This window comes from Puma concolor, chromosome A3, assembly GCF_028749965.1.
Source record: "Puma concolor isolate L17-30 chromosome A3, mPumCon1.1.hap2, whole genome shotgun sequence".
In the NCBI taxonomy this organism is placed as follows: Eukaryota; Metazoa; Chordata; class Mammalia; order Carnivora; family Felidae; genus Puma; species Puma concolor.
The window spans coordinates 118463087-118488070 of record NC_141669.1 but is presented as its reverse complement, the minus strand read 5'-3'; the positions used below and the strand labels follow the sequence as shown (position 1 = coordinate 118488070).

Here is a 24984-nt window from a genome sequence, read left to right as displayed (position 1 = left end):
AATAAATAAATGTTAAAAAAAAAATCTACTGATATAATAATACCATTTATTTCTAGTTTGTTAATGTGATGAATTACATTCATGACTTTTTAAAGTTTTTTTTCATGTTTATTTTTGAGAGACAGAGACAGAGCACAAGTGGGCAAGGGGCAGAGAGAGAAGGAGACACAGAAACCGATGCAGGCTCCAGGCTCTGAGCTGTCAACACAGAGCCCAACACTGTGCCCGAACCCACAAACTGTGAGATCATGACTTGAGTCAAAGCCAGATGCTCAACCAACTGAGCCACCTAGGTGCCCCCATTCATGACTTTCCTAATATTAAAACATCTTGAATTTCTGGGGCGAATCCAACTATGTCATTATTTATTATCTTTAAAAAATTTTTTTCTTTAAATGTTTCATTTATTTTTGAGAGAAAGACAGAGTACAAGTGGGGGAGGGGCAGTGAGAAAGTGAAACACAGAATTCAAAGCAGGCTCCAGGCTCTGAGCTTCCAGCACAGAGCCTGACGTGGGGCTCAAGCTCATGAACTGCGCGATCATGACCTAAGCTGAAGTCAGACGCTTAGCCAACTGAGCCACCCAGGCCTCCCCCTCCCTTTTTTAAATATACTGTTAGATTTGGTTTGCTAATAATTTATATAAGAGTTTTGTATCTATATTCATGAATGCAACTGACCTGTTATTTCCTTTTCTGATAATATTTTTGTCTGCTTTTGGTATCATAGGGATGCTGAAACAATCTTTGTGAGCTCAGGGTGGTCTGTTCCTTGAAAGTTTGGTAGCTCATACCCTATAAAATTATCTGGGCCCAGTGTCATCTTTGTGGAAAGATTTTATTTTATTTATTTATTTTTGTAATTTTTTTTTAAATAAGTATTTTTTCTTGAGAGAGTGAGTGTGAGCAGGAAAGGGACAGAAGGAGAGGGAGAGGGAGAATCTTAAGCAGGCTTCATGCCCAGCGCAGAGCCTGACGAGGGTCTTGATCCCATGACCTTGAGATCATGACCTGAGATGAAATCCAGAGTCAGATGCTTAACTGACTGAGCCACCTAGGCACCCCAAAGATTTTATTTTTTTAAAGATTTTATTTTTAAGTAATCTCTACACCCAACGTGGGGTTTGAACTCACAACCCCAAGACCAAGGGTCTCATGCTCTACTGACTAAGCCAGCAAGGTCCCCCTGTGGGAAGATTTTTAACCAGTGCTTCAAATTCACCAATACTTAGAAGAAAACTTTGGCTTTCTTTTCCTTTTTTTTTTTATTTTCAAAAATTTTAATTTCAGTATAGTTAATAGAGTGTTATATTAGTTTCTGGTGTACAATATAGTGATTCAACAGTTCTATACTCATCGTGTTCAGTGTACTCTTAATCTCCTTTACGTATTTCACCCATCCTCCTGCCCACCTCCCTTCAGTTTGTTCTCTGTAATTAAGAGTCTGTTTCTTGGTTTGTCTCTTATTTTTCCCCCTTCGCTCCTTTGTTTCGTTTCTTAAATTCCACATATGAGGAAACCAATGATATTTGTTTTTTCTCTGACTTATTTCACTTAGTAATATACTCTCGAGCTCCATTCATGGCATAGCAAATGGCAAGATTTCTTTCTTATGACTGAATAATATTCCATTGTATATATATACACCACATCTTCTTAATCCATTCAAGTATTGATGGGTACTTGTGCTTCCATAATTTGGCTATTGTTTTTTTCACATTTTTATTTATTAATTTATTTTTATATTTAAGAGAGAGAGTGTGTGCACGTGAGTGGTGGGGGTGTGGGGAGGTGAGGGGCAGAGGGAGAGAGAGAGACTCTTAAGCAGGCTCCACGCTCAGCACGAAGCATGACGTGGAGCTTGATCCCAAGGCCCTGGATCATGACCTGAACCAAAATCAAGAGTCAGACGCTCAACTGACTGAGCCACCCAGGCATCCCTCTTTTTTCCTGTTTTTAATGTTTTGCTCTTTTATTTCATTCTGAGTTACTTCTAAGCCTCTGCTATTTCAGGAATTTGTTCAGTTTGTTTAAGTTTTCAAAATTGTTTTTTTTTTCAATGTTTATTTATTTTGAGAGAGAACACGTGCATAAGGGAGAGGCACAGAGAGAGAGAGGGAGAGAGAGAATCTCACATAGGCTCCATGCTCAGCATGGAGCCTGATGTGGGGCTCAGTCTTAGGACCGCGAGATCACGACCTGAGCCGAGATCAAGAGTCAGCCGCTTAACAGCCACCCACAAACCTCTAAGTTTTCAAAATTGTTAACGTGTAGTTATTAATAATATGGATAAATTCTTGGGTTCTTCTTTGCCTCTTGTTAGTCTTAGCTCCACCCTGGCACAGTTCTTTTTCAAGTGCTACTTCCTTCCCTCTTAGTAGAGGGATACTTAGGGGCTTGGGTGGTTTCTACCTTTCATCTCAGGGTTACCCTGAGGCTCCAGATAAAGAGCCAAGACTTCCAACCCTCCCAGAACCTGAGTTTTGCTTTGGGTTGCTGTTTATCCCTCCTTCCCTTGATACCTCCCCACCTCATCCACTGGAGCCCAGCCATGGCCCTATGGGATCCTTTGTGTTTGGGTGGTGTTTACAACTCCTTTAACCTCCCTCTGCTTCTTTAGAGTCACTGGGTTGGTAGGGGACAGAGCCAGAGCTCAGACTTTTTCTCATTCTTAGGAGCTGCAGGCCCTTTAGTTGTGACCTCAGACTTTTGCACCAGTGGTTTCCTTTTCCTGATTGAACCTGGCCTGATTTATGCCCCATTTCACACTTTCTCCTGGATCCTTGCCTCATCCCCTTACCCTCACGATGTCCCTGGGTCACTGTGTGATCCTGTCACACTGAACTCTTACTCATAGCTGTCTTGTTTCTGGACAGTCTCCCCCATGACCATGTGAGCTCCTTTAGCATCAGAACTGTGATTTTTCCATTTTGACAGCTCTAGTGCTTAATGTGCCTGGCACATAGTAGGTGCTGTCTACATATGTAAAAATAACCTACTCAGCACCCACATTCATAGCAGCCACATTCACAATAGTAAAAAGGTGGAAACACCTCAAGCATCCTTGGACAGACGAATAGATAAGCAAAATGGTTCTGTGTGGTTCTGCATGTACAATGGAATGTTATTCAGCCTTGAAAAAGGACATTCTGAGGCACTGGGTGGCTCAGTTAAGCATCCCACTTTGGTTTAGGTCATGGTCTCGCAGTTTGTGAGTTCGAGCCCTGCATCAGGCTCTGTGCTTACAGCTCAGAGCCGGGAACCTGTTTCAGATTCTGTGTCTCCCTCCTTCTGCACCTCTCCCGCTCGTACATACTCTGTCTCTCTCTCAAAAATAAACATTAAAAAAAAAATGTTTTAAAAAGGACAGTCTGACTCATGCTAAAATGAAAATGAATCTTGAGGAGATTATTAATGTGAAGTGAAATAAACCAGAAGCAAAATGACAAATACAGTGATTCCACTTATGTGAGGTACCTAGAGCAGTCAGACTCAGAGACAGAAAGCACAAGAGTGGTTGCCAGAGCCTGAGAGGAGGGGAAATGGGCAGTTGGTATTTTATGGGAACAGAGTTTCATTGGAGGAAGATGAAAAGGTTCTGGAAGTAGATGGTGGTCGTGATTGCACGGTAGTGTGAATGTGCTACTGAACTGTACAATTGAAAATGGTTGAGATGGGGGGCTCCTGGCTAGCTTAGTTTGTGGAGCCTGAAACTCTTGATCTTGGGGTCCTGAGTGGGAGCCCCACGTTGGGGGGTAGAGTTTACCTAAAACAAATGGTTGAGATGGTAAACTTTATGTGTATTTAAAAAAAATTTTTTTAATGTTTATTTTTGAGAGAGAGAGAGACAGAGTGCAAGCAGGGGAGGGCAGAGAGAGAGAGGGAGACACAGAATCTGAAGCAGGCTCCAGGCTCCGAGTGTCAGCACAGAGTCCGACGCAGGGCTCGAACCCATGAACCACGAGATCATGACCTGAGCTGAAGTTGGACGCTCAACTGACTGAGCCACACAGGCGCCCCTATGTGTATTTTTTTTAATGTGTATTTATTTTTGAGAGAGAGAATGGGCAAGGGGCAGAGAGAGACAGACAGACAGAGGATCCGAAGTGGTCTCCGTGTTGACAGCAGACATGTGGGGCTTAAACTCCTGAACTGCGAGATCATGACCAGAGCCAAAGTTGGATGCTTAACCAACTGAGCCACCCAGGTGCCCCAACTTTATGTGTATTTTACCACATAAATATACCACATAATTTTACCACAAAATTAAAAATTTTAAAGCTTTTATTTATTTAAACCCACCAACAGGTATAATTTTTTTTTTTTTTTTAGAGTGTGCAAGCTGGGGAGAGAGGTGTAGGAAGAGAGAGAGAATCTTAAGCAGGCTCCACACTTAGCATGGAACCCAACACAGGGCTCGATCCCACAACTCTTGGATCATGATCTGAGCTGAAACCGAGTTGGATGTTTAACGGACCCAGGCACCCCTTAAAGATTTTATTTTATTGTATTTTATTAAAAAAAAATTTTTAATGTTTTTTTTTTTTGAGAGAGAGAGAAAGAGTACAAGCAGGGGAGGGGCAGAGAGAAAGGGAGAGACAGAATCCGAAGCAAGCTTCAGGCTCTGAGCTGTCAGCACAGAGCCTGATGTGGGGCTCGAACCCATGGACCACAGGATCATGACCTGAGCTGAAGTGGGATGCTTAGCTGACTGAGCCACCCAGGTGCCCCTATTTTATTTTTAAGTAATCTCTACGCCCAACATGGGGCTCAAACTCACAACCCTGAGATCAAGAGTCGCATGCTCTAACGACTGAGCCAGCCAGGTGCCCCTAGTCTTCATGGATTTAAATGCACCAGTCTTTTTCTTTGTGGCTTCTGAGTTTATGATAGACTTTGAAAGTTCTAGGCATGCTTCACTGTTACCTGTAAATGTTGCCTGTAAGAGATAAAACAGTAGCTGCTGCTGCTTTTCTAAAAAGGTGTTAATATTTTAATAAATTAGCTCATAAATGGAAAACTGCCTTCTTCCTGGCTCCTGAATATGCTACATGCATTCCTGCTTCCAGACTTTGTCCAGGCTGCTTCCATACCCTCCTAGCTCTGCTCCTGCACATTCCTCCCGCCTGCTGGTCCTGCCTTTCCACGCACAGAACACTTACCTTGTCCCATCCTCTGGATCCCGTCAGGTCAGCCTCAGGCCAGCTCAGAAACCAGTGAGGGTGGATGAGTTCTGTACCCTCACACCAGGTGTGAATCTTTCCCTCTCTCTGGGGTGAAGGGGGAGTAGGCTTGTGACAGGAATGCAAACTGGGGGGCAGAGTGCAAGGAAGCTGGTTTCTAACCACATCCCTGCCTTCTTCCAGAAAGGCTTTTGGTGCCAGTGACTCTACAGAGTGACCTGTGACCCTGGAGTCCCAGGAGGATGCCCAGAGCCTGCTCCTTCCTTGGGGCTAGCTGCAGTGCACAGGTAGTCAGGCTAAAGACCCTCCATCTGGGGCCAGGGTCAAAGGCATGGTCCACTGAGTCTGTCACAGTATGTGGGCCTGGTCAGAAACTGTTTGCAGCTGGCTGCATCCAGAGTAGAGATCAGGGACTCATGGGGCTCAATTTGGAGGCCAGAGAGGGGTAGTTTCATGGTCAGCTCTGACCAGGGCCTGACTGGGAGGGGCCTGGTCTTGAGGTGGGGCAGAGGGTTGTGGGAAGTTAGACCCTCCTCGGCCAGTACACAGTCCTCTTAGTGCTCAGCACTCCCTTGGCTCTTATCTCAGACTTTTGCTGTGTGCTGCGGCTGGCTGGCTGGGGGTGATCTTTAGGGAGGCGTCAGGTCAAGCCAGGCCCAGCAGCTGTTCCCCAACCTTTGCTGGGGTCAGGTGGGATGTGTCTAGCCCAGGCCTGAGCCCTGTGGAGGATCTAGAGGCTGGGATTCAGCCCTCCCTATGTCCCAGATCCACTGGGTGACCTCAGGCAGTCCTTGCTTCTCTTGGCTATCTGTTCATTCAACCAGTATTTCTGCTCCTTAAGCCCCAGGCATTGTTGTCAGTGTCCCCACCATTCACGTGTAACAGAGATCCCAGGTTCGCTCACCTTGTGTGCGTGTGGGATGTAAAAAGCTGGTCTTGTGGCTGAACTGACCCTCCAGATGAAGAAGGCATAGCCCAGAGCACACCTGGTGGCTGCCTGGAGCTGACCTCAGGGAATTCCTTAAACCCATTCATTCCAACCTTAACCTCGGAGCTACTGGGATGCACTCTTCTCACTGTTCCCGAAGCCTTCCTGCTCTTCCAGGACCATCTGGCTTTCCAGGAACATTGAGGTGTCCCTGGCGATCCAGGCTATAGTCCTGAAGACTGGGTGACCTTGACCTCTGACCTCCCGGTGCCCCTGAGATATGCTGTGGTGATTCCTGTGCGTCCTCCCCACTCAGGCCTCTCCTTCCCAGAAGGACTGTTTCCCTCAGCACCTCTGTCTGCTCCCCACTCTGGTCTGGTCTCAGCTGAGTCCTTCCTTGGCCAGGGGAAGGTAGGGGTCTGGGCAGCCACTGGGGACAGGAGAGGGCAGGAGGGTGTTTAGGGATTAGGAGCTCCTTTATTTCACCCCAGCAGCAGACACACAGACCCAAAGCAGTGCTCAGACTTCTATTAGAGATTCTGCCTCCCCTGGATCAAATATCCAGTTTACATGCATCTTCTGGATCACACTCCTGGTGGGGTGGGCTGTGTTCTGGTGGCTGGGCAGGGCACAAAGAAGGGGTCTGGAATCCTGTCCTCAGAGAAGGGACCTTGGTGAGGTTTGTGTTTGTGGCAGTGGCTGGGAAAGAGCTGTCTTGTCCTACATGGGGGTGCATGTGAAGTTGTGTCCCAGACAGGACACGGGGCTTGTCCTGCGGGGAAAAGCCCATGAGGCCCAGCTCTCTAGGAGACGGTCCTCTTTCAGAGGGTCACATTGCAACACCTGCCTCATGTTGGCTGTGTGCCCCCTGCCTGGCACTGCATGCTCTCAGCCTGTTCCTCCACTGTGAGCTGGGCCCCTAACCCCTCAGAGGGAGGATCCCCTGAGAGGGTCCTGTGGGGTCACGGGCGTGGAGCTGGTGTACAGTGAGGGTGGGGAGCAGGTGAGTGGGATAGGGGCCTGGGGCAGCCTAGTCGTCCTTGTCCTTGGCCCCATGCTTGAGGATGCGGGTGAACTCCACATAGTTGAAGTTGCCTTTCTTATCAATGGGTGCCTCTCGGTACATCTCGTCCACTTCTTCATCTGTGAAGCGGTCGCCCATGGTGGTAAGCAGCTCCCGTAGGTGGTCCTCGTGAATAAAACCTGGGGGCAGGGCCAGGGTCTGTGAGACAAGGACTCAAGCTGGGACATGCCCAATACCCCTACCCTGAACCCCAGTCCTTGCAGACCTTGTAGTGGGGGAAGGACCAGGAAAAGACACAGCTCTGGCCTCCAGCCAGTTCAAGCTTCCCAGAGCCCCAGAGGGAGGGTTCTGTGTGTTTCTGTAGGGTACTTGGGGCTGTAAGTATGGGGGGCTGGGTATGTCTCACTTTAAGAGCATGAGCCCTAGAGTTCCACTGCCTGTTTGCATGCTCCTCCCCCTTCTTCCTGGCTGCGTGACCATGAGCAAGTTCTTAAACCTCTCTGTGCCTGTTTGACCTGGAAATTGGGGATGAAAATATGCCGCCACCCTGGTAGGGGATTATGAAGGTAGTGAGGAAAATGTGAATGTACTTGGGCCTGTGGCCCCTGAGAAACTACTGAAGTCACCGCTGCCAGCATCATCCTGGCCTGTGTCTGGGACAAACTATTTGTGGGACGCAATCCCTTTGGAAGATTTGAGGATGGGGGCTGGTTTTTGTACCTTGTTGGCCAGAAGGGCCTAGAATGATTTAGTTTCTGGGAAAGTCTAAAGTGGGGGCAATGTGCTGGGCCAACAGGTGAACTCAAGAAGTGGGATGTCTTGGTGGTTGTGGGCTCTTGTGCTCTAGCATTGGGGGGAAGAGAACAAGGACAGGGCATGGTTTGGCCGTGGAAGCCAGCAGATGCGGGATTTCCATTCTGGCCTTTGGGGACAAGTCCCAGCACAGCACAGCCCCACCTGCATCCCCGTGGGCACCCTGGGTGAAGTTCTCAGACCCGGCCCTGTCTAGGCCTCCACCTGGAGGCTGCTGACCTGAGGCCTCCTCGTCGAAGCAGGCGAAGGCATTTCGGATCACATCCTCAGGATCTGTGCCGTTCAGCTTCTCCCCAAACATGGTGAGAAACATGGTGAAGTTGATGGGCCCCGGGGCCTCGCTCATCATGCCCTCAAGGTACTCATCTGTGGGATTCTTCCCTGTGGCAGAGGGACATTTGTGCCTGCTGTCACTGCCCTGTCCCCGCCCACCTCCCTGTCCCCTCCCTTCATGGCCTGTTTGAGTCCCATAGGCAGGAGATAATACATTTTGTAAATTGCACAGCATCTTGCTGGAGCAGCCCGCTTTCTGACTGCTCCCTCCCCTGGGCTCTCCAGGCTGCCCTGGCCAGCTTCCACCTCTGGTCTAATATCCGTGACCTCTTAAGTGTAGGAGTCACCATTTGCTGACTGTCCATGGTGTCTGCTGCCCCACATGCCTGACTGCTTTAACTTTCATCATGCTGTGAGGTCAGCATACTCACCCCAACTTCACAGGTGTGGGACCTGAAACACAGAGGTGAGGCCACTTATCCAAGATCACACAGCAAGTAAGGAGTGGAGCCAGCATTGGAACCCAATCAGCTAGACCGCAGATTCCAGGCACAGTGTTGAAAATGGTTAAACCAGTGAGCTGTGGTGTCACAAAGACTGGAGTCTGAATCCCAGTTTTGTGCCTTGGTTTCCCCCGTGTCTTAGAATTGTGAAATAGCACCAGTGGTTGTAAAATCATACAGAACAATTGGCACAGCCCCATACTCAAATCAACTGCTGGGTTCAAATCCCAGCTGTACTATGTAGTAGCTGTGTGGTCTCAGGCAAATTATTTACCCTCTCTGAACCTCTGTTTCCTCATTTATAAAGTGGGAATGATAATCACATCTACCCAGTAGGATTGCTTTGAGAATTAAGATACATGCACAGCTTCTTCTTATTTTATTATCTGCTGCTCTTATTTTTAAACTGGAGGATGATGTTCTTAACCAGAAGGCCAGGACTGACCTGTGGCCCACTGACATGAGCTACAAATAGGAATGCAGGTTTTTCTGGGTAGATGGCCCACGAGGGGGCAGTGTCTGATGTCAACAACCTTCCAACTCAGGGTTGCCCAGTCCTCTCCCCAGACACCCTGGGCGTGTGTGTATACAAGGGCCACAGTCACCATTGCACAGGAAGGGAAATGGGCTCAGAGCAGGGCTGCCCAGCTGTGAGGGGCAATGCCAGGGGCTAACTCAGGTCTGTCTCTCCCCAGAGCTTGGGGCTTGACCTCCACAGGCTGCCTCCTCCACTGCCAGAGGCTTCCTATCTTCCCCAGCCAGTGTCTGACCTAGACGCTCTCACCTGGATGAAGGAGGTGCGGGGAACTGATGCTGAGAGTAGTGTTTGTGGCTAGCACATGGGAGGGATGTGAGGGCGGGGCCACAGACTAGGGAGGTGGTATCTGGAGGCTTGGCCTCTGGGTGTTAGTTTCCCCATCTGAGCAGTGGTGAATTGTACTAGGTTCCTGAGGAAGTCGCTGGAGTCAGAGAGGCTCTAAGAGCCTGACATGGGTGACTTCTGAACAAGGGGAGGCACTTGGCTTCAGTTTCCCTATCTGTACGCTGGAAAGTCTGTGTAGTTAAAACCTTCTTTAGTTGCTGATCCTTCGCTTTAAATGAAGTGATACCAGGCACCCCTACCACAAATTTGCCTGAGGCAGCACTGCTCTAGAGTGAGCCTGTCTGGGTTCAGATCCAATGTCGAACTGCTCTGTGCCTCAGTTTCCCTGTCTGTTAAATGGAGAAAGTAATGGCATCTGCTCTCCAGGGTGGGTACCACATGTCACTACATGGGACGTACTCTATAATGACGAGCAGCCCCACTGCCTGCCTCAGTTGCAACCCTCGCGGGGCCCGCTTAGACCCCAGCCACCCCCATCCCTGCTCACCCAGCGAGGCCAGCATGTCATGCAAGTCCTCCTTGTCAATGAAGCCATCTCGGTTCTGGTCAATCATATTGAAGGCCTCCTTAAACTCCTGGATCTGGGACTGGTCAAACATCGCGAAGACATTAGATGTGGCCCGCTGTGGCCGCTTCTTGGTGGTTTTGGCCTTGGCTCGCTTGCTGGACATCTTGGCTTCTGGTGGGTGGGGCTTCCCTGCAGGAAGTGGGTGTCAGGGGAAGAGCTTATGAGCCTGGGCCAGAGAATCTTCCTGCCTACCCTAGACGGGCTGTCAGTGCTTGGGCCTGGCATTCAAGGCCTCCCATAGGCTTGGGGCTCCTGTCATCCAGCTCATCACAAAAGCAGACAGGCATGGGCTCTATGTGATCATAAACAACTTCTCTACCTCTCCCAGTGAATTTCTTCATCTGGGAATGGGGACATGAGGAATGCCCAGCAGTAGGGAATCATTGACTTAGTGCCTGAGAAGCCACTGGAATGGTGCCAGGCACAGAATAAGCTATTTTTGCTGTGGCTGTTTGGGTAAGATTGGGTTTGTTGCCAACCTGTCCTTGCTTTATCTCTTTTAATCCTTAATAGCATTTACACTCTCCATTTCTCTCCCTCCAAGTGACAAGGTGGGTTGAAATGTGGGAGGTTGTGAGGCTCCCTGCCAGCTCCTCTGCCCCTGGCAGTATGGAGCTGGATCAGTGGCCCTGCATTCTTGACATTCTTGTCCTCTCCTCCCCCTCCTCCTCCTTCCTCCTCCCTATCCCTCTGTTCTGGATGTTCTGGAAGGCCTATGCTCTGGGCAGTGTTCCCTCCCCCAACTTGCCCACACTTGATCAGCCCCTTGGGTGGATGATAGACCTGATTTGGGCCCTACTCCTTATTCTTACTGCTCAGTGCTTAATAGGGGCATGAGGCTTCCCCAGGCTGAGAGCCCCAGCTTCTTGTCACTCTTGTTTAGACCTGGCCTCCTAGCCTCTAGCTAGTCTCTCCCATCCCATATAGATCCAGACCTGTACCACCTATCACTTCACCTTGAAGCCCTTGAAGGTTCTTGCCTCACTCCAGAACAAGTCTGGGCCCCTGAGTCTGGCATTCAGGGTCCTGTGTGAACCCCTCCAACCCTTGTCTGACTGAGCATGGCACCCCTCACTGTGTCCCTCTTGCCATCCATGACCCAGCCATGCTGGACCTCTGGATGTTCCCCAGACACCCTCAGACTTTCCTCCTTAGTCCTTCCCACTGAACGCCCTTCCTTTTCCAGCCTAGTTCTTGAGACACCTCCTTGGGGAGCAGGTCCCTGACCCTTGCTTTGACAGTAAGCACCTAGAGGTCTCTCTCTCCCTCCCCTGATGTACTAATAGGCTAATAGATGCTTGTTTAATTAACGCTGTGATGGCAACTGCAGCCAGTCTACTTCTCCCACTGTACAGATGGGGAAACTGAGGCAAAGCACAGTGCTCTTTCCCTCAACCCTTGTCATGGCTCATGGGGACGGTGCCCCTGAAGACCTAGTGCTATGTGCCCCGCAGCTGGGGCTCAGTACTTAGGACCACTGCCTGCCTCTCTCCTCTGCCCTGAGCCGTTGGTCCAGGGCCTGCCTCCAGAAAGCTTTCTCTGCCTGTTTTTAGCCCCAAGTTGTGTGGTTATGAATGCCCTTCAAGCTGTCTGTTGGCCTCTATCCCATGCCCCTGTTCCAGTCATCTCAGACTCTATCCCATGCCCCTGTTCCAGTCATCTCAGACTTTGGTCTTTGAGATCTTAAATGCTGAGCAGGGATCCTGGCCAGCCCCAGCCCTTCCCCAGGACCACAGCCATCTGTAGTAATGACAGACTGCTGCTGTGTTCCACTGGACTGACACACCTGGCCCTGGGTGTTTCTCACAGGGTACAGGGTGGGTAGACAGAAGCCCTTCTCACCCATTAGCTGGGCAGGAATGAGATGGTGGCATCAGCAGGGCTTTAGTGCTCTGAGGGGCCCAGTCCTTCCTGAAGCCCTCTGTTTTCTGGGAACTTTGACTCACAGAACCCATAGAAAGCCAACAAGTAACCCAGTCATGAGATGCTGTGATGGTTATCATCACTGTTGCCATGGCCCTCCTGTCTGCAAAGATCTATGCAGATGGAGCCGGGAGGAGAGAGGAAGCCATGGCCAGAGGTAGGAATGGCTGAGATCTCACCCACTGCTGTGATACTGGCTGGGCCCTTCTGTCTTTGTGGCTTCCCCTTCCTCATCTATCCAGCACTGAGCTTTAGGGTTTGTCCATCCCAGCAATCTTGGGAAGCAGGGTGAGGTTCCCCCCCCCCCCGCCCCCGCCACTGTGCAGTTTAAGAACTAATGCACAAGAAGGGAAGTGTTGTGCCCATGAGGGGGGTAGAGCCCAACAGGCAGCCAGGATGCTTGGGCTAGGCTTGGGTCAGTGGGTGGTAATGGCCAGCCCTTGGTGCCCTTGATGACTGAACACAGAAGGAAACACATACCCTAAGAGGCTCCTGGTGGTGGGCCTACTACAGCTGAGGGCTCTGTGTGACTAGAGGCGGTTTATAGGCTTGGTTGAGGAAACGGGGTCAGGGACATGCTAGTCCCTTAGCCCTGGAACCTGCTCCTGGGGGTCCTAGACCCTAGGGAATCAGATATAACTGGTATTTGGACTGGCTGCAACTAGGTGACATCTCCCTCCTTCTGGTGCCTGTGTCCTCCATTATCTCTTGGTTCCTATGCTGGTGGTGCCAGATGCCTTGCTAGTAAATTCACCTCCTCCCTGGCTGAGTGATCTGACTCCTTCCTCAGAGCAGTTAGAAAGCTGGGGAGGACCAGCAGGGATTGAGGTCCCCTGGCCCAGGTCCCTGTCTGGCTCCAGAGCCCTTTGACAGACCCTTCCCACCCAATAGGCACAGTTGGACAGATGGCCTAGTGCATGGAAGTCTCAAGTGCTCTCACACAGCATTGGTGTGTGTGGGGTGGGGTTACCTTTATCTCATCCCTCTCTCCTGCCCCAGGAGATAGGGGAGAGGACACGGATGCTCTGGAGGGGGTCTCAAGGAGCCTGTCTGTGACACACATGGGTTTTCTGGGGCAGGGAACACAGGTGACCACAACTCCCTCCCCTTCTGGGCACCCCAGAGCTCTGGGCTTGGCGTCTGAAACTCCACTGCAAATGGGAAGGGCCTGGACAGTGTTCCCTCACCAAACCCTCACCAAAGGAGCACCAGCTCCCAGAGCCTAGAACAGTCTCCCTGCTGCCCAGCCCCGCCAGAGTCCGGTCTGACCCGCAACTCACAGCCCCAGCCCCATGACGGTTGTCCTTGCCGAGATCCTCGGCATCCCTGTCCGTGGGGCCTCACATCGCCTACCCTAGCCCCCTCGCGGCCGCGGCTCCCACCTGGTGCGAAGAAGGTGCTCGCTCTCCGTGCTGAGCAAGTGCGGGGCGCGGGCCGTCGGTCGGTCCGGCTCCGGGCTCGGTGGGCGGGGCCGCACCGGCCTTACAAGGCAGAAGAATGTGTGCGCGGAGGGGCGGGGCAGGGCGGCGCACCCGCGAGGCCTTATTTGGCCTTGACTCACAGGCGGGAGGCGGTACGACTTCCCAGAGCGGGCTGGGGACGTGACGCCCGGAGGAGATGCGGGGGGAACGGTGGCCCCCTCTCCCCTGATTGTCACGGGAGGGGGATTTATTTGGGCCGTCCCTTCCTTCCTAGTGAGACTGGCAGAAGGACATCCAGGATCTTCAGTTCTGAGATCCTACCCCCAACTTTCCCCCAAAGGCCCCGCTGCCCGGCCCATTCCCGTGGGAGGGCTTCCTTCCACCAAACCAAGTATGGCTTTTTTCCCAGTCTGAAAGAAGAGGCGTATCAGATGGTCCCCAACATCCTCACATGAAAAGGTCACCAGTCAGGCTCCGCTGGTGTGGGGGCTTCACCTGGGGATTAGGACTGCAACGGAATAGCCCACCTCAGCCACATCACTCCCCTTTCAGCCTGTCCTCAGTTTCCTGTAAAATAGGAGGGTGGTGATGAAGATTCAGTGAAAAGAGTGGCAAAAAAGATCCAGGTAGCATCCTGGGAGCCAGCGATAAGGGCAGGGGCTGGGGGAGCATGGGTGCCTCCTCAAAGCCTCAGGGCGGCAGCACCCCTTACCTACTCTTGTTGGCCTTAGTGAAAGGGTGGCGTCTGAGAGGACAGACCCATCCCCTCCCCCATGGTGCATCATGTCCTGCCCATCATTCTGACCCCTGAAGGAACACCCTCCCCACCTGGACTCCAGCCCAGCTTTTTCTGCCCCCCATCCTTTTTAAATGTTTTATTTATGGGGCTCCTGGGTGGCATAGTCGGTTAAGCGTCCGACTTTGGCTCAGGTCATGATCTCGCGGTCTATGAGTTCGAGTCCCACATCGGGCTCTGTGCTGACAGCTCAGAGCCTGGAGCCTGCTTCCGATTCTGTGTCTCCCTCTCTCTCTGCCCCTCCCCTGCTCACGCTGTGTCTCTCTCTCTCACAAAAATAAATGAACATTAAATGTTTTATTTACTTTCAAAAGAAAGCACAAGCAGGGGAGTGGCAGAAAGAGAGAGAGGGAGACACAGAATCGGAAGCAGGCTCCAGGCTCTGAGCTGTCAGCACAGAGCCCGACGTGGGGCTCGAACCCATAAACCGTGAAATCACGACCTGAGCTGAAGTTGGATGGTCAACTTGCTGAGCCACCCAGGCGCCCCTCTCTTGGCCCTATTTTAAACCAACACAGACATTCCTGGGGAACATTCCAACACCTAGTTACTTATTCTGTAAATATTAACTGACACCTTATTACCTGCCAGGCACTGTGCTGGGTGCTAGGGAAATAGCAGTGAACTAAAGTAATCACACTGGGGAGACATTTGTTCTTGTGGAGTGGACGAGTAGCTGCTATATACATGACCTGGAGAGAGAAATGAGGTCCCTGGAGGAGAATAAAGCAGAGGGACCGGAGAGAGAAAGAAACAGGCAGGAAGGAGGGATACCTCCTGGGAAGTGACATTTGGGCCAACTTGCAGCGGTAACAGAGTGAACCATACCCAGTGAGTGTTGGAGGCAGGTAGGGGGATTTTGCCCAGCTCTGGTCTAGGAGCAGCCAGAGGCAAGTGTGAGTGTGAAGAGGGGGTGGGGGGTGAGGGGTGGGAGATGAGGTCTGAGAAGCAGTGGGGACCTAGACCTAGCCTGGGGCTCCTTGTAGGCCACCATGAGACATCAGAGTTCTGAGCAGAAGGGTGACATGATCTGGCTTCTGTTTTAACTGAATCCCTCTGGGTGAGACCAGTGAGGAGCTTTTCAGCGAGATGATGTGCTCAGACTAGCGTGGTAGCTGGGGAGAAGGGGTGGGGTTCTGGAGATTTTTGAAGTTGCATCCAATAGGATTTACACATGGATTGGAATGTATGTGGAAGAGTCAAAGATGACTCCCAAGGGTTTTGGTTTGAGCTGCAGGAGAGGGAGCTGCCACTTAATCAGATGGGTTGTCTATGGAAGGAGCAGGTTTGGGAAGAGATGAGAGTTTTGTTTTGGATCTCTTAATTTTTTTAAACTATTAACTTTGAAATGATTTCAGATTTAGAATAAAGTCATAAGAACTATACAAAGAGGCCACCCAGACTCTCCAATTGTTAATATTTGTCTTTATAATACTCTTTTCTGTGTGTGTGTATGTGTGTCCCTGCCCTCTGCTAGCATCATTTGAGAGTAACTTGCACGCACCATGCCCTTTTACCTGGAGATACTTCAGTGAGTATCTCCTAAAAAGGAGATTCTTTTCCATATCCATAGCACATTTATCAACATCAGGAAAATTTTAACAGTGATTCAATACTGTTATCTGATTTACAATCCATAGTCAAGTTTTGTCAATGATCCCAGCAATGTCCTACCCGGAAATTTTTTTTCTGGTCCAGGAGCCAATCCAGTGTGTGTGTGTGTGTGTGTGTGTGTGTGTGTGTGTGTGTGTGTGTTAAAAATAAATAAATAAAAATAACCATTTTAACCATTTGAAAATGTATAGTTGAGTGGCATTAAGTATAATCACACTGTTGTGCAAGTTTCACCACCATCCATCCAGAACGCTTTCATCCTCCCCACCTGAGATTCCACACCCATTAAACGCTGACTCCCTGTTCTCTTCCCTCAGCCGCTGGGCACCCACCATTCTATTTTCTGTCTCTGCATTTGACTATTTTAGGTGCCTCACATAAGTGGAATCATTCAGTATTTGTCCTTTTGTGACTGGCTCATTTCTCTTAGCATAATGTCTTCAATTTTCATCCATCTTACAGCATCTGTCAGAATTTTCTTCCTTTTTAAGGCTGAATAATATTCCATTGCATAGAGAGACCACATTTTTCTTTTCCATTCATCTTTATGGGCATTTGGGTTATTTATACTTTTTGCCCATCATGAATAGTGCTGCTGTGAACATTGGTGCACATATGTGTGTGTGTGTGTGTGTGTGTGTGTGTGTTTTCACTTTTTTGGATCTATATCTGAGAGTGGAATTGCTGGGTTGATAACTATGTTTACATTTTGAGGGACTGTTTTCAACAAGGTCACACCATTTCACATACCCCTGTTTCCTCACCACCTCACCAATACTTGTCTTCCAGCCATCCTGGTGGGTGTGAAGTGGTAGCTCACTGTGGTTTTGATTAGCATTTCCCTGATGACATGCTGTGTTGAGCATCTTTTCATGTGCTTATTGGACATCTGTATATCTTCTTTGGAGAAATGGTTATTCAGATATTTTGCTCATAAATCTGGTTGTTTGCTTTTTGTTGTTGGGTTGCAGAGGTCCTTTATATATTCTGGCTATCACACCCTTAGCAGATATATGACTTGTAAATGTATTTTCCTATTCTGTGGGTTATCTTTTCATTTTCTTGATATTTTCAAAAAGCACAAATGTTACTAACTTTGAGAAGTTTATCTGTTTTTTTTTTTTCCTTTGGTTTCTTGTGCCTTTGGCATTCTAGCCAAGAAACCATTGCTGAATCCAAGGTCATGAGGGTTTATACCTGTGTGCTTTATTCTAAGCATTTTATGGTGTTCACTCTTAAGTTTAGGTCTCTAATCCACTTGGAGTATATTTTGTGTGTGGGGTGAGGTAACGGTGCAACTTTGTTCATTTGCACTTGGCTGTCCAATTGTTCTAGCACGCCTTGTTAAGATTGTTCTTTCCCCATTGAAGTTCTTGGCACCCTTGTTGAAAATCAGTTCCTTAAATGTGTGTGTTTCTCTCTGGACTCTAAATTCTATTTCATTGATAGATTTGTCTGTCCTTCTGCCAGCACCACACAATCTTGATTTCTATAGTTTTGTAGTAAGTTTTGAAATCAGGAAATGTGTCATACAGCTTTGTTCTTCCTTTTCAAGATTGTTTTGGCTTTTTAGATTCTCTTGCATTTTCATATGAATTTTAAGATCGGCTTTCAATTTCTGCATAAAAGGTGGGGGGGATGGTTGATAAAAATTGTTGAATTTGTATTACCAGTACCATAATGGAGTATTACCACCTTAATATGAAGTCTTCAGATCCATGAGTGTGAAATGTCTTTCCCTTTATTTCGATCTTTCAGAATTTCTCTTCATGATGTTTTGTAGTTTTCACTGTACAAGGGTTATGCTTTTTCTGTTCAACTTAATCCTAAGTATTTTATTATTTTTGATGGTATTGTAGATGGAATTGTTTCCTTAAGTTTATTTTTAGAGTGTTCCCTATACTTGGACTGTTTACAACACTTTTGACACCTAATGTGTGGGTATTTTCTCTATACCAACTAATTCTCCAGTTTTCTGGACACCAACTGGGTGTTCAACAATTCAGTTCAATTTTAACTCTGACTACCTGGAGTTAGTGTCAGACTCCATAGGTTTAAGGGCTCAATCCCACAAGATTGCTGTCATATCTGATGCCATATGCAAATATTAGGTCTCCAGGTTACCCACATTTCTGTCTGATTAGCTATAAACTGGGGGTTCCTGCATCCTCCCACAAGGATAAATAATTTGCTAGAATTCACAGAACTCAGGAAAACTTACTGGCTTACTGTAAAGGATACAACTCGGGAACAACCAAATGGCAGGAGGTACATACAGCAAGGTGGGGGTGGGGAAAGCTTCCACACCCTCTCCAGGCATGCCATCATCCCAGCCAACCCAAGCTCTCCAAACCCTGTTGCGTAGGGGTTTTGTTGGAGGCTTCCTTACACAGGCATGATTAAATCATTGGCTGTTGATTGACTCAATCTCCATCCCTTCTTCCCTCCCTGGAGGTTGGGGAAGTGAGGTTGAAAGTCCAAGTCCTCTAATCATGCCCTGGTCTCCCTGTCAGTCAGACCCTACCTTGAAGCTTCCTAGGGGTCCCCAACCACCAGTCTTCTAATTAGCATGAGAAGACCCTTCATCATCTCAGAGATTCCCAAGGGTTTTAGGAGCTATGTGCCAGGAAACAGGGACAAATACTGAATATCTGTTTTTTATTGTATCTTAGTAGAAATACAGTTGGTTTTTGTGTATTGATCTTATTTCCAGGAACATGGCTGAACTCATTTATGAGTTCTTTTATGGATGCTTTAGGATTTCCTGTATGAAACATTATGTTATCTGCAAATAGAGATAGTGCAGCTTCTTTCTTCCCAATCCAGATGCCATTCATTCATTAGTTAATTCATCCTTTCGCCTAATTGCCCTGGTTGGGGGCAACATTGCCCTCCTCTACAGTGTTGAACAGAAGAAGAAGAAGTAAAGTGGGTGTCCTTGTCTTGTTCTTGATCTTAGGAGAAAAGCTCAGTCTTTCACCATTAAATATGATGTCAGCTGTGGATTTTTCTTGGATGCCCTTTATCAGCTTGGAGAAGTTCAATTCTGGCTTTTTGTATCATGAAAGGGTGTTGGGTTTTGTCAAGTGCTTTTTATGCATCTTTTGAGATGTCTTTCATCTCTTTCAATGTGGAACTGTTCCTTACCTTTTGCTTTTCGTGACATTAACATTTTTGGAGAGTCCAGGCCAGTTACTTGGTGCTCCCTCATGATTAGCTTCAAGTTATGGATTTTTGACAGGAATATCACAGCAATGATGTTATGCCCTTCTCAGTGTGTCTTATCAGGAGATGTATGATGTTAATTTTTCCCCTCATTGGCAATAAGTTTGGCCATCTAGCTAAGGTAGTGTCTGCCAGCTTTATTCATCAGAAAGTTACCATTTTTCCCTTTTGTAATCAGTATGTTCATTAATAAGTAATTTGTGGGGTGCTCATTGGAGAACGAATATTCTATTCCTCATCAAACTGTCACCCGTGACTTTTAACACCCACTGGTGATTCAGTTATTGTTACGATGGTTGCTGAGTGGCAACTTTCTGACCCTTCTTACTCCCTTTACTAGTTGGTGGACATGTTCATTTTGATAGCACCTGTTAGACATCACAGTGGAGATGTGAGTGGGAAGTGTGGAGTTCAAGGAAATGTACAGGTTGCAGATTCAGACGTGGGAGTTGTCAGTCTATAGAAAGTTGAAGGCATTAGCAGCTGAGGACCCCCAAGGGCCTAGGTTTCCTGTTAAGGTTTGGGTGCTGCAGACATGTTCCAGAGACAAACCCTGATGCTGGCTGGGTCACTAGGGTACCATGGCCCCCTGGAGGCTGGGACAGGGGACCCCTGTCTCATGGGAAGCTGGGTTCTGTGGAAGGAAATGTTCCTGCTCCATTCAAAGTTGGTGAAAGCCCTACTACTTAACCTGGCATTCAAGGCCCCTGCCCCAGCTGCAGCAGCCTCACACTTTTGCCTCTGTGCTTATTGTGCCTTTCTTTGCCACCGCTTGGATAACTCCTACTCATCCTTCAAAGCCCAGCTCAAATTATTATCTTCTCTGTGAAGTCCCACCTCTCCTTCCCCCAACAAGGGGGGAAAATATTTAGGAAGTAATAGTTCTTGAAGCTCCCCTCTGTGTTAGGCACTGGGGCTGGTGAAAAAACTCGATTCCTGCCCTCGGGGAGCCTACTGTCTGCTGGTAGAGACAGATATTCACTTAAAATCATATGGCTGGAAGTATCACATCAGTGACAGAAACAAAGAAGGAAAAGTGAAGTGGCTCTTGTGCTCCAAGTCTAGAGCAGGGGTTTTGCATCAACCTGGCCTGGCCCAGGTACTGTGGGAGGGTTTCCCTGAGGAACTGCCAACTGGCCTGAGGGCTGAGGAAGGAGTAAATGTTCACTGCATTTGTGGGGAGCCATGGCTCTCCCTGCAAGGCCTGAGGTGAGGCTGGAGGACAGAGCTCAGGATGGGATCTCATGGGAGGTGCAGCTGGAAAGGGGGGCAGGGGCCTCTGAGGCCAAGGCGAAGAGGCTGGATTTTCTCCTGCTGGCACTGGGCAGGCTGCAAAGTCTTCTGAGCAGAGAGGGTGACTTCTGGAGCTAGTGGAGGCAGGATTTTTATAAAGTTCCTCTGGCTGTCTTAAGGAGAGGCAGTAGGAGCCACAGTGATTTTTCAGATCAGCCAGGTTCCGAAGCTCAGGAGACACAACTTCATTCTACATTTCTCTTAGAAACTCCACTCTGGTGATGGTCGTAGGAATGTTTCTCAATTGGTCTGAGGATCCTCACCAGCGCTTACCTGTGCCGGTGTCCACATGGTTCCTGGCTGGCAGGCCACTGGTGGCAATGGCTTTGTCCTGCTGTCCTGGCCATAAGACCTCTGAACCCAGTGCTGCCCCAGGCTGCAGCTGGGCATTCCCTTCTGCTCTCAGGCCATTGGTAGGGATACACAAGGCTTGGGAACTCATGACCCTGGCAGAGTAGGGAGTCCGGAAGGGGATCTGTGGCCCTAAGTGTGGTTCTCAGGGACCCAGAGTCGGTGCACAGGCTCCCTGCTCCCTCTGCCTCTTCCCCAGCACCATCCCACAGTCTGCAGTCCCTTGATCCTTTCTGTTCCCTCAAAGACGGGGCTTTGGAAATGTAGAGGCTGAGGACTCATTCCCAGCTTCTCTGGGAAGCTGCTGTTGGTCTTTCCCTAAAGTGACAGATGATTCCGTGATGGAAGCACAGAGAATGGGATATCATCATAGCCATATTCTTGTTCAGACCGTTTAATCTGAACCCAGTCATGAGACCGTTTAATCTGAACCCAGTCATGAGAACATATAAATTCAGATCATGCAACAATCTACAAGTTACTTGGACATGTAAAAGACGTCAGTGTCGTGAAAAACAAAAAAGTAGGGAAACTGTTTCTGATTCAGATTCTTCTGACTTAAGAGTCATGATAACTGAAAGCAGTGAATGATCCTTAAGTGGATCCTGGGTGGGTACAAAGGAAGAGGCATAGACGACATTATTGGGGCATTTGGAGTGTGGCTGTGCTTTGGTATTAATGTCTGGGCCCCGGGCGGTCTCCTGGGTAAGGAGGGGTGCACGTGGACCACTCCTTTGTTAAATTAGAGAGTAACGATGGTATTTTGTGGTCGTGCAGGAATGTCCTTATTCTCAGGAGTTGCCTGGCGTGTTTGGGGGTAAAGTATGGTGTATGCAACTTACTTTCAAACGGCTCCAGGGGAGGGGGGGAATGTTTGTATGTACCTGTGAGGGATGATGCAAATACGGCAAAAGTTGACTGGGTGTTTGTTATACAATTCTTTCAACTGGTTGGGGGTTCCCCCACTGTGGTGACAGCAGGGCTGGGAGTGGAGGCCCAGATTCTGCACCCCAGGTGCTTCCCTCTCATTGTGCTCTGCTACAGGGAGTGCAGGATCCCTGCCAGAGACCCTGATCCAACCCTTAAGGCCTCTCCCCTGCTGTAGCAGAAACACTCAGGCCCTGAGGGTAAAGGTCCATGCTTGTCCTCTCAGGCCTGTCAGGAGTAGAGCTGGGCTGCTAGCTGGACAGTGGCCCTCAAGTCCAGCCTGGCCACCTCTGGTGTTCGCTCACCTCTGAATGTCTGACTCAGTGCCCAGGGCAACCTGAAACCTCTTCACTTACCCTTCTAGTCACCCCCCAGCCGGGTCTCAGAACAGTGTAGGGCCAGGGAGGCTCCAGCCCCAGGACATCATGAGAGCCACCCACAGTCAGCAGGTGCTCAGCCACCACTAACAGGATCCAGAGATGAGGGCATGCTGCTCTGAGTGCAGGGGTCTGGCCCACAGGGTGGGATGAGTTCTGGAGAGGCCCCACAGAGGCAGCCTGAACAGAGCTCCTGGGAAGGCAGTTCTGTGCATCCAGAGCCAGGGGTCACTGCCTCTTAGCTGGGTGGGGCCAAGTGAGGAGGCCAGGTGTCTGAAGCTCAGCTTGGCCCAAGAACTTCCTAAAAGGCATGTTCTTACCACTGGGCGTTGGTGCTGAACATTCTTCTGCCCAGAAGGCACTTTCCCCAGGTTCGACATCCCCCAAAGCAAGTGACTAGCCACAGTCCTCCTGGGCTCTATCAGAGTGCTCCTGCCCAGTTTGGTGGCGCTGTCACAGCTTCCCACAGCCTCCTGGCCTTGCTTTTCTGCCACCTGTTGGAGACTTGAACTCACATGGGATTTGTTCAGTGTCTCTCTCTCCCCAACTAGAGCATGAATTCTGTGACTGCCAGGCCCTGGCCTGGGAGAGCAGGTGCTCAGGAAGTGCGATCAGTGCCTTTAACTGTCAGGGGGAGGTAGCAGCTGGGGGTGCCACGCACCCCGTCCTGGGAGCTGTGCGAGCCGAGCTGGGACTGTGTTGTGGGTGAGGGCAGCCTATCGTGGCTCTCACGTAGAAACTATGAGTTAAAGTACTTGTTTCTTACAGGAAGCAGGTTAAAGTAGATGCTGTGCATTTTTCAGGTGAGGGAATGGAGAGCTGTTCTCTTGCCCAGGGCCATGACCTGGGTTGTGCTAGAGTTGGAATTACGGTTTACGCTCAGGTCCGCCTGTCTCTGAGAGTTGCCATGTGGAAGGGGGCCTGGCTCAGTCTCTTCGGGAGTCCACTTCACCCACCTCACCCCAACCTGGCCCATCCCGCTGCAAGAACACCATGAGCCCTTGGGTACACGTTACCTCATTTATTCTCACAACATGCCTGTGAGGTAGGGAGGGGCAGGGACTGTCCCCATTTTACAGAGGAGGAAGTTGAGGCACACAGAGGTCAAGTGACTTGCCCAAGGTCACAGACGGCGGCCAAGCTGGAATGGGGCCCCAGAGCAGGCCCTCAGTTCACCCGGGGCCCCTGCAGCAAGTGCCAGACACGAGGACGTCTCTAATGCCAGCTCTGTCTCCATGGTAGAGAGCAGCCCTCCTCGTGCACTGAGCTCGCTGAGGACTGGGCCTCCCCCTCGCCCTGCCTGCCCCCAACCCTGCAGGCCCGGGCCATTGCAGCTCAGGGCTCATGACACCCTGGGAGTGGGGCTGGGGGGCAGGGAGAGAGAAGGAATATTGGGGTAAAAAAAACAAAAAAACAAAAAACAAAACCCCAGAAAACTCAAGAGGCTGGGCAGATGGGCCCACGGCAGGGGGCAGGTGGGAGACCAAAAAAAGGCCGCTTACACACAAGGTATATATTTTTACACACACTTGTACACACACCTAGATATAGTACATGTAAAAATATATGCTATTCACACACCCGCCTCCTGCCAGGTGCCCCGAGAGCCAGCGGCGGCGCTGGTGGGCATGGGTGAGCAGAGGGGCGTTTGTTAAATATACACTCTAAGGTCTATGTGCATATGTACACATACGTACAGACGCAGCCGCCCGCCCCTCAGGTACTGTACACAGGCTTGGCCAGGGACAGACAGCCCCTGGAAAATGGGGTTCCTCTCTCGAGCGTCCCCTGCAAGTCACTCTGAATCAAACATTTTACTGAAGGAAGAGGGGGTTGGTGAGAAGAAAAAGGCGGGAGTCTGGAGTGTGATAACTGTGGCTTTTATCTCATTTTTTCCCCAAAGACTTCAACCCTCCTCCCCTTCTCGGAGAGGTGAGGACCCCCGTCCCCTTGCCTGGGGCTGGCTGCTTCTGCTGTGGGGAGCCTGTACCTGCGTGTGCACGTGAGTGTGTGTGAGCACTTGGGCAGGGGTGCATATCCACCTCTGTCCTCTGGGCTCTCAACCACAAACAGGGCTGAGAACCAGCAAGCCGGCAGCTAGGACGGTGACCCCTGTGTGGGCTCTGAAGGGAAAAGAGAAAAACGTAAGAATGAAAACTGCAAGGTCAGAGCAGGGTGGCTGGAGGAGAAGGAAGGACATGGCAGGGGCCCCAGGCTGTCCTCGGACTGTCCTCGTCTTGTAAACAAGCTAGTGCGAGTCCCCGTTAGATAGAACAAGTAAAAAGACCGCAGTCCGGAGGCTGGGCCGGGAGTTGCCGAGGTCCGTCTACCTAGTCCACCGCGGCCAGCAAGAGGGGGAAAAACGTTTTATAGTTTCGTATTTTTGTTGACTTTCTTTTGTATGAAGTCTTCATAAACCTAAAGCTGGAAGGGACCCAAAAAAGCCAAATCGTGAGCCCTTGTATGTGTCAATTTGAAAGTTGGCTCAGGGTCTCTGGACAGAATAACCATCCTAAAGGTTGAGAAAATTGTGTTCCATTCACATTTAGTTTGTGTTTTTTGTTTTTGTTTTTTTAATGACTTAAAATTGTTTGCTTCCCGCTTCCTGGTCTCAGAGTCGGGTCTGGGCCTCAGGGACGTAAATCTCGATGCTGTCCGCACTCTCTGTGGCTGAGTTCTGCCGCACAGAAGCCGCCCGCTTGGCCGCCAGGAGTCTCTTGCGGGCCTCCTGACGCTGCTTGTCCCCGGCATCGGAGGCCTTGTCGCGGCTCACTGCCGGCTTGGATTTAGCTGGCTTCTTTGGGACTGGAGGGGGTGGTTTCTTCTCTTCCTTTAGTGAGACAGTGAGGAGGGAAGAAAAATAAAATAAAGGTGCACCTTTTG

The 24984-nt window shown here is 49.6% G+C and overlaps 2 protein-coding genes across 10 annotated transcripts in view; both read right to left on the bottom strand.

Moving 5' to 3' along the window:
* Positions 1–6623: 6623 nt before the first annotated feature.
* MYL9 (myosin light chain 9) lies at positions 6624–13614 on the bottom strand. 2 transcript variants are annotated; one of them, XM_025931801.2, is made up of 4 exons: positions 13480–13614; positions 10094–10303; positions 8167–8328; positions 6624–7313 (listed from the first exon to the last, which is right to left on the bottom strand). In XM_025931801.2, the coding sequence occupies exons 2-4, from the start codon at positions 10275–10277 to the stop codon at positions 7141–7143; spliced, it is 519 nt and encodes a 172-aa protein (XP_025787586.1). In that variant the 5' UTR covers positions 10278–10303; positions 13480–13614; the 3' UTR covers positions 6624–7140. The 2 variants fall into 2 exon arrangements, with proteins under 2 accessions (XP_025787586.1, XP_025787587.1); XM_025931802.2 differs by lacking the exon at positions 8167–8328.
* A 9493-nt stretch (positions 13615–23107) lies between these two features.
* DLGAP4 (DLG associated protein 4) overlaps positions 23108–24984 on the bottom strand; it is a 199205-nt gene continuing 197328 nt past the window's right edge. For all 8 annotated transcript variants that reach the window (XM_086702126.1, XM_025932365.2, XM_086702125.1 and 5 more), the window contains one exon: positions 23108–24931. In XM_086702126.1, coding sequence (XP_086558252.1) covers positions 24713–24931 — 219 coding nt within the window. In that variant the 3' untranslated portion in view covers positions 23108–24712. The remainder of the gene's footprint in view (positions 24932–24984) is intronic.

Bases quoted from the DNA above. Each gene is read 5' to 3' on its own strand.
- MYL9 (XM_025931801.2), bottom strand. From the start codon at position 10,277: ATGTCCAGCAAGCGAGCCAAGGCCAAAACCACCAAGAAGCGGCCACAG. The intron at 8,329-10,093 runs GTGAGCAGGGAT...CCTCTGCCACAG, and splicing joins TGACATGCTGGCCTCGCTGG to GGAAGAATCCCACAGATGAG. The intron at 7,314-8,166 runs GTCAGCAGCCTC...CCCTGCCCCCAG, and splicing joins CTTCGACGAGGAGGCCTCAG to GTTTTATTCACGAGGACCAC.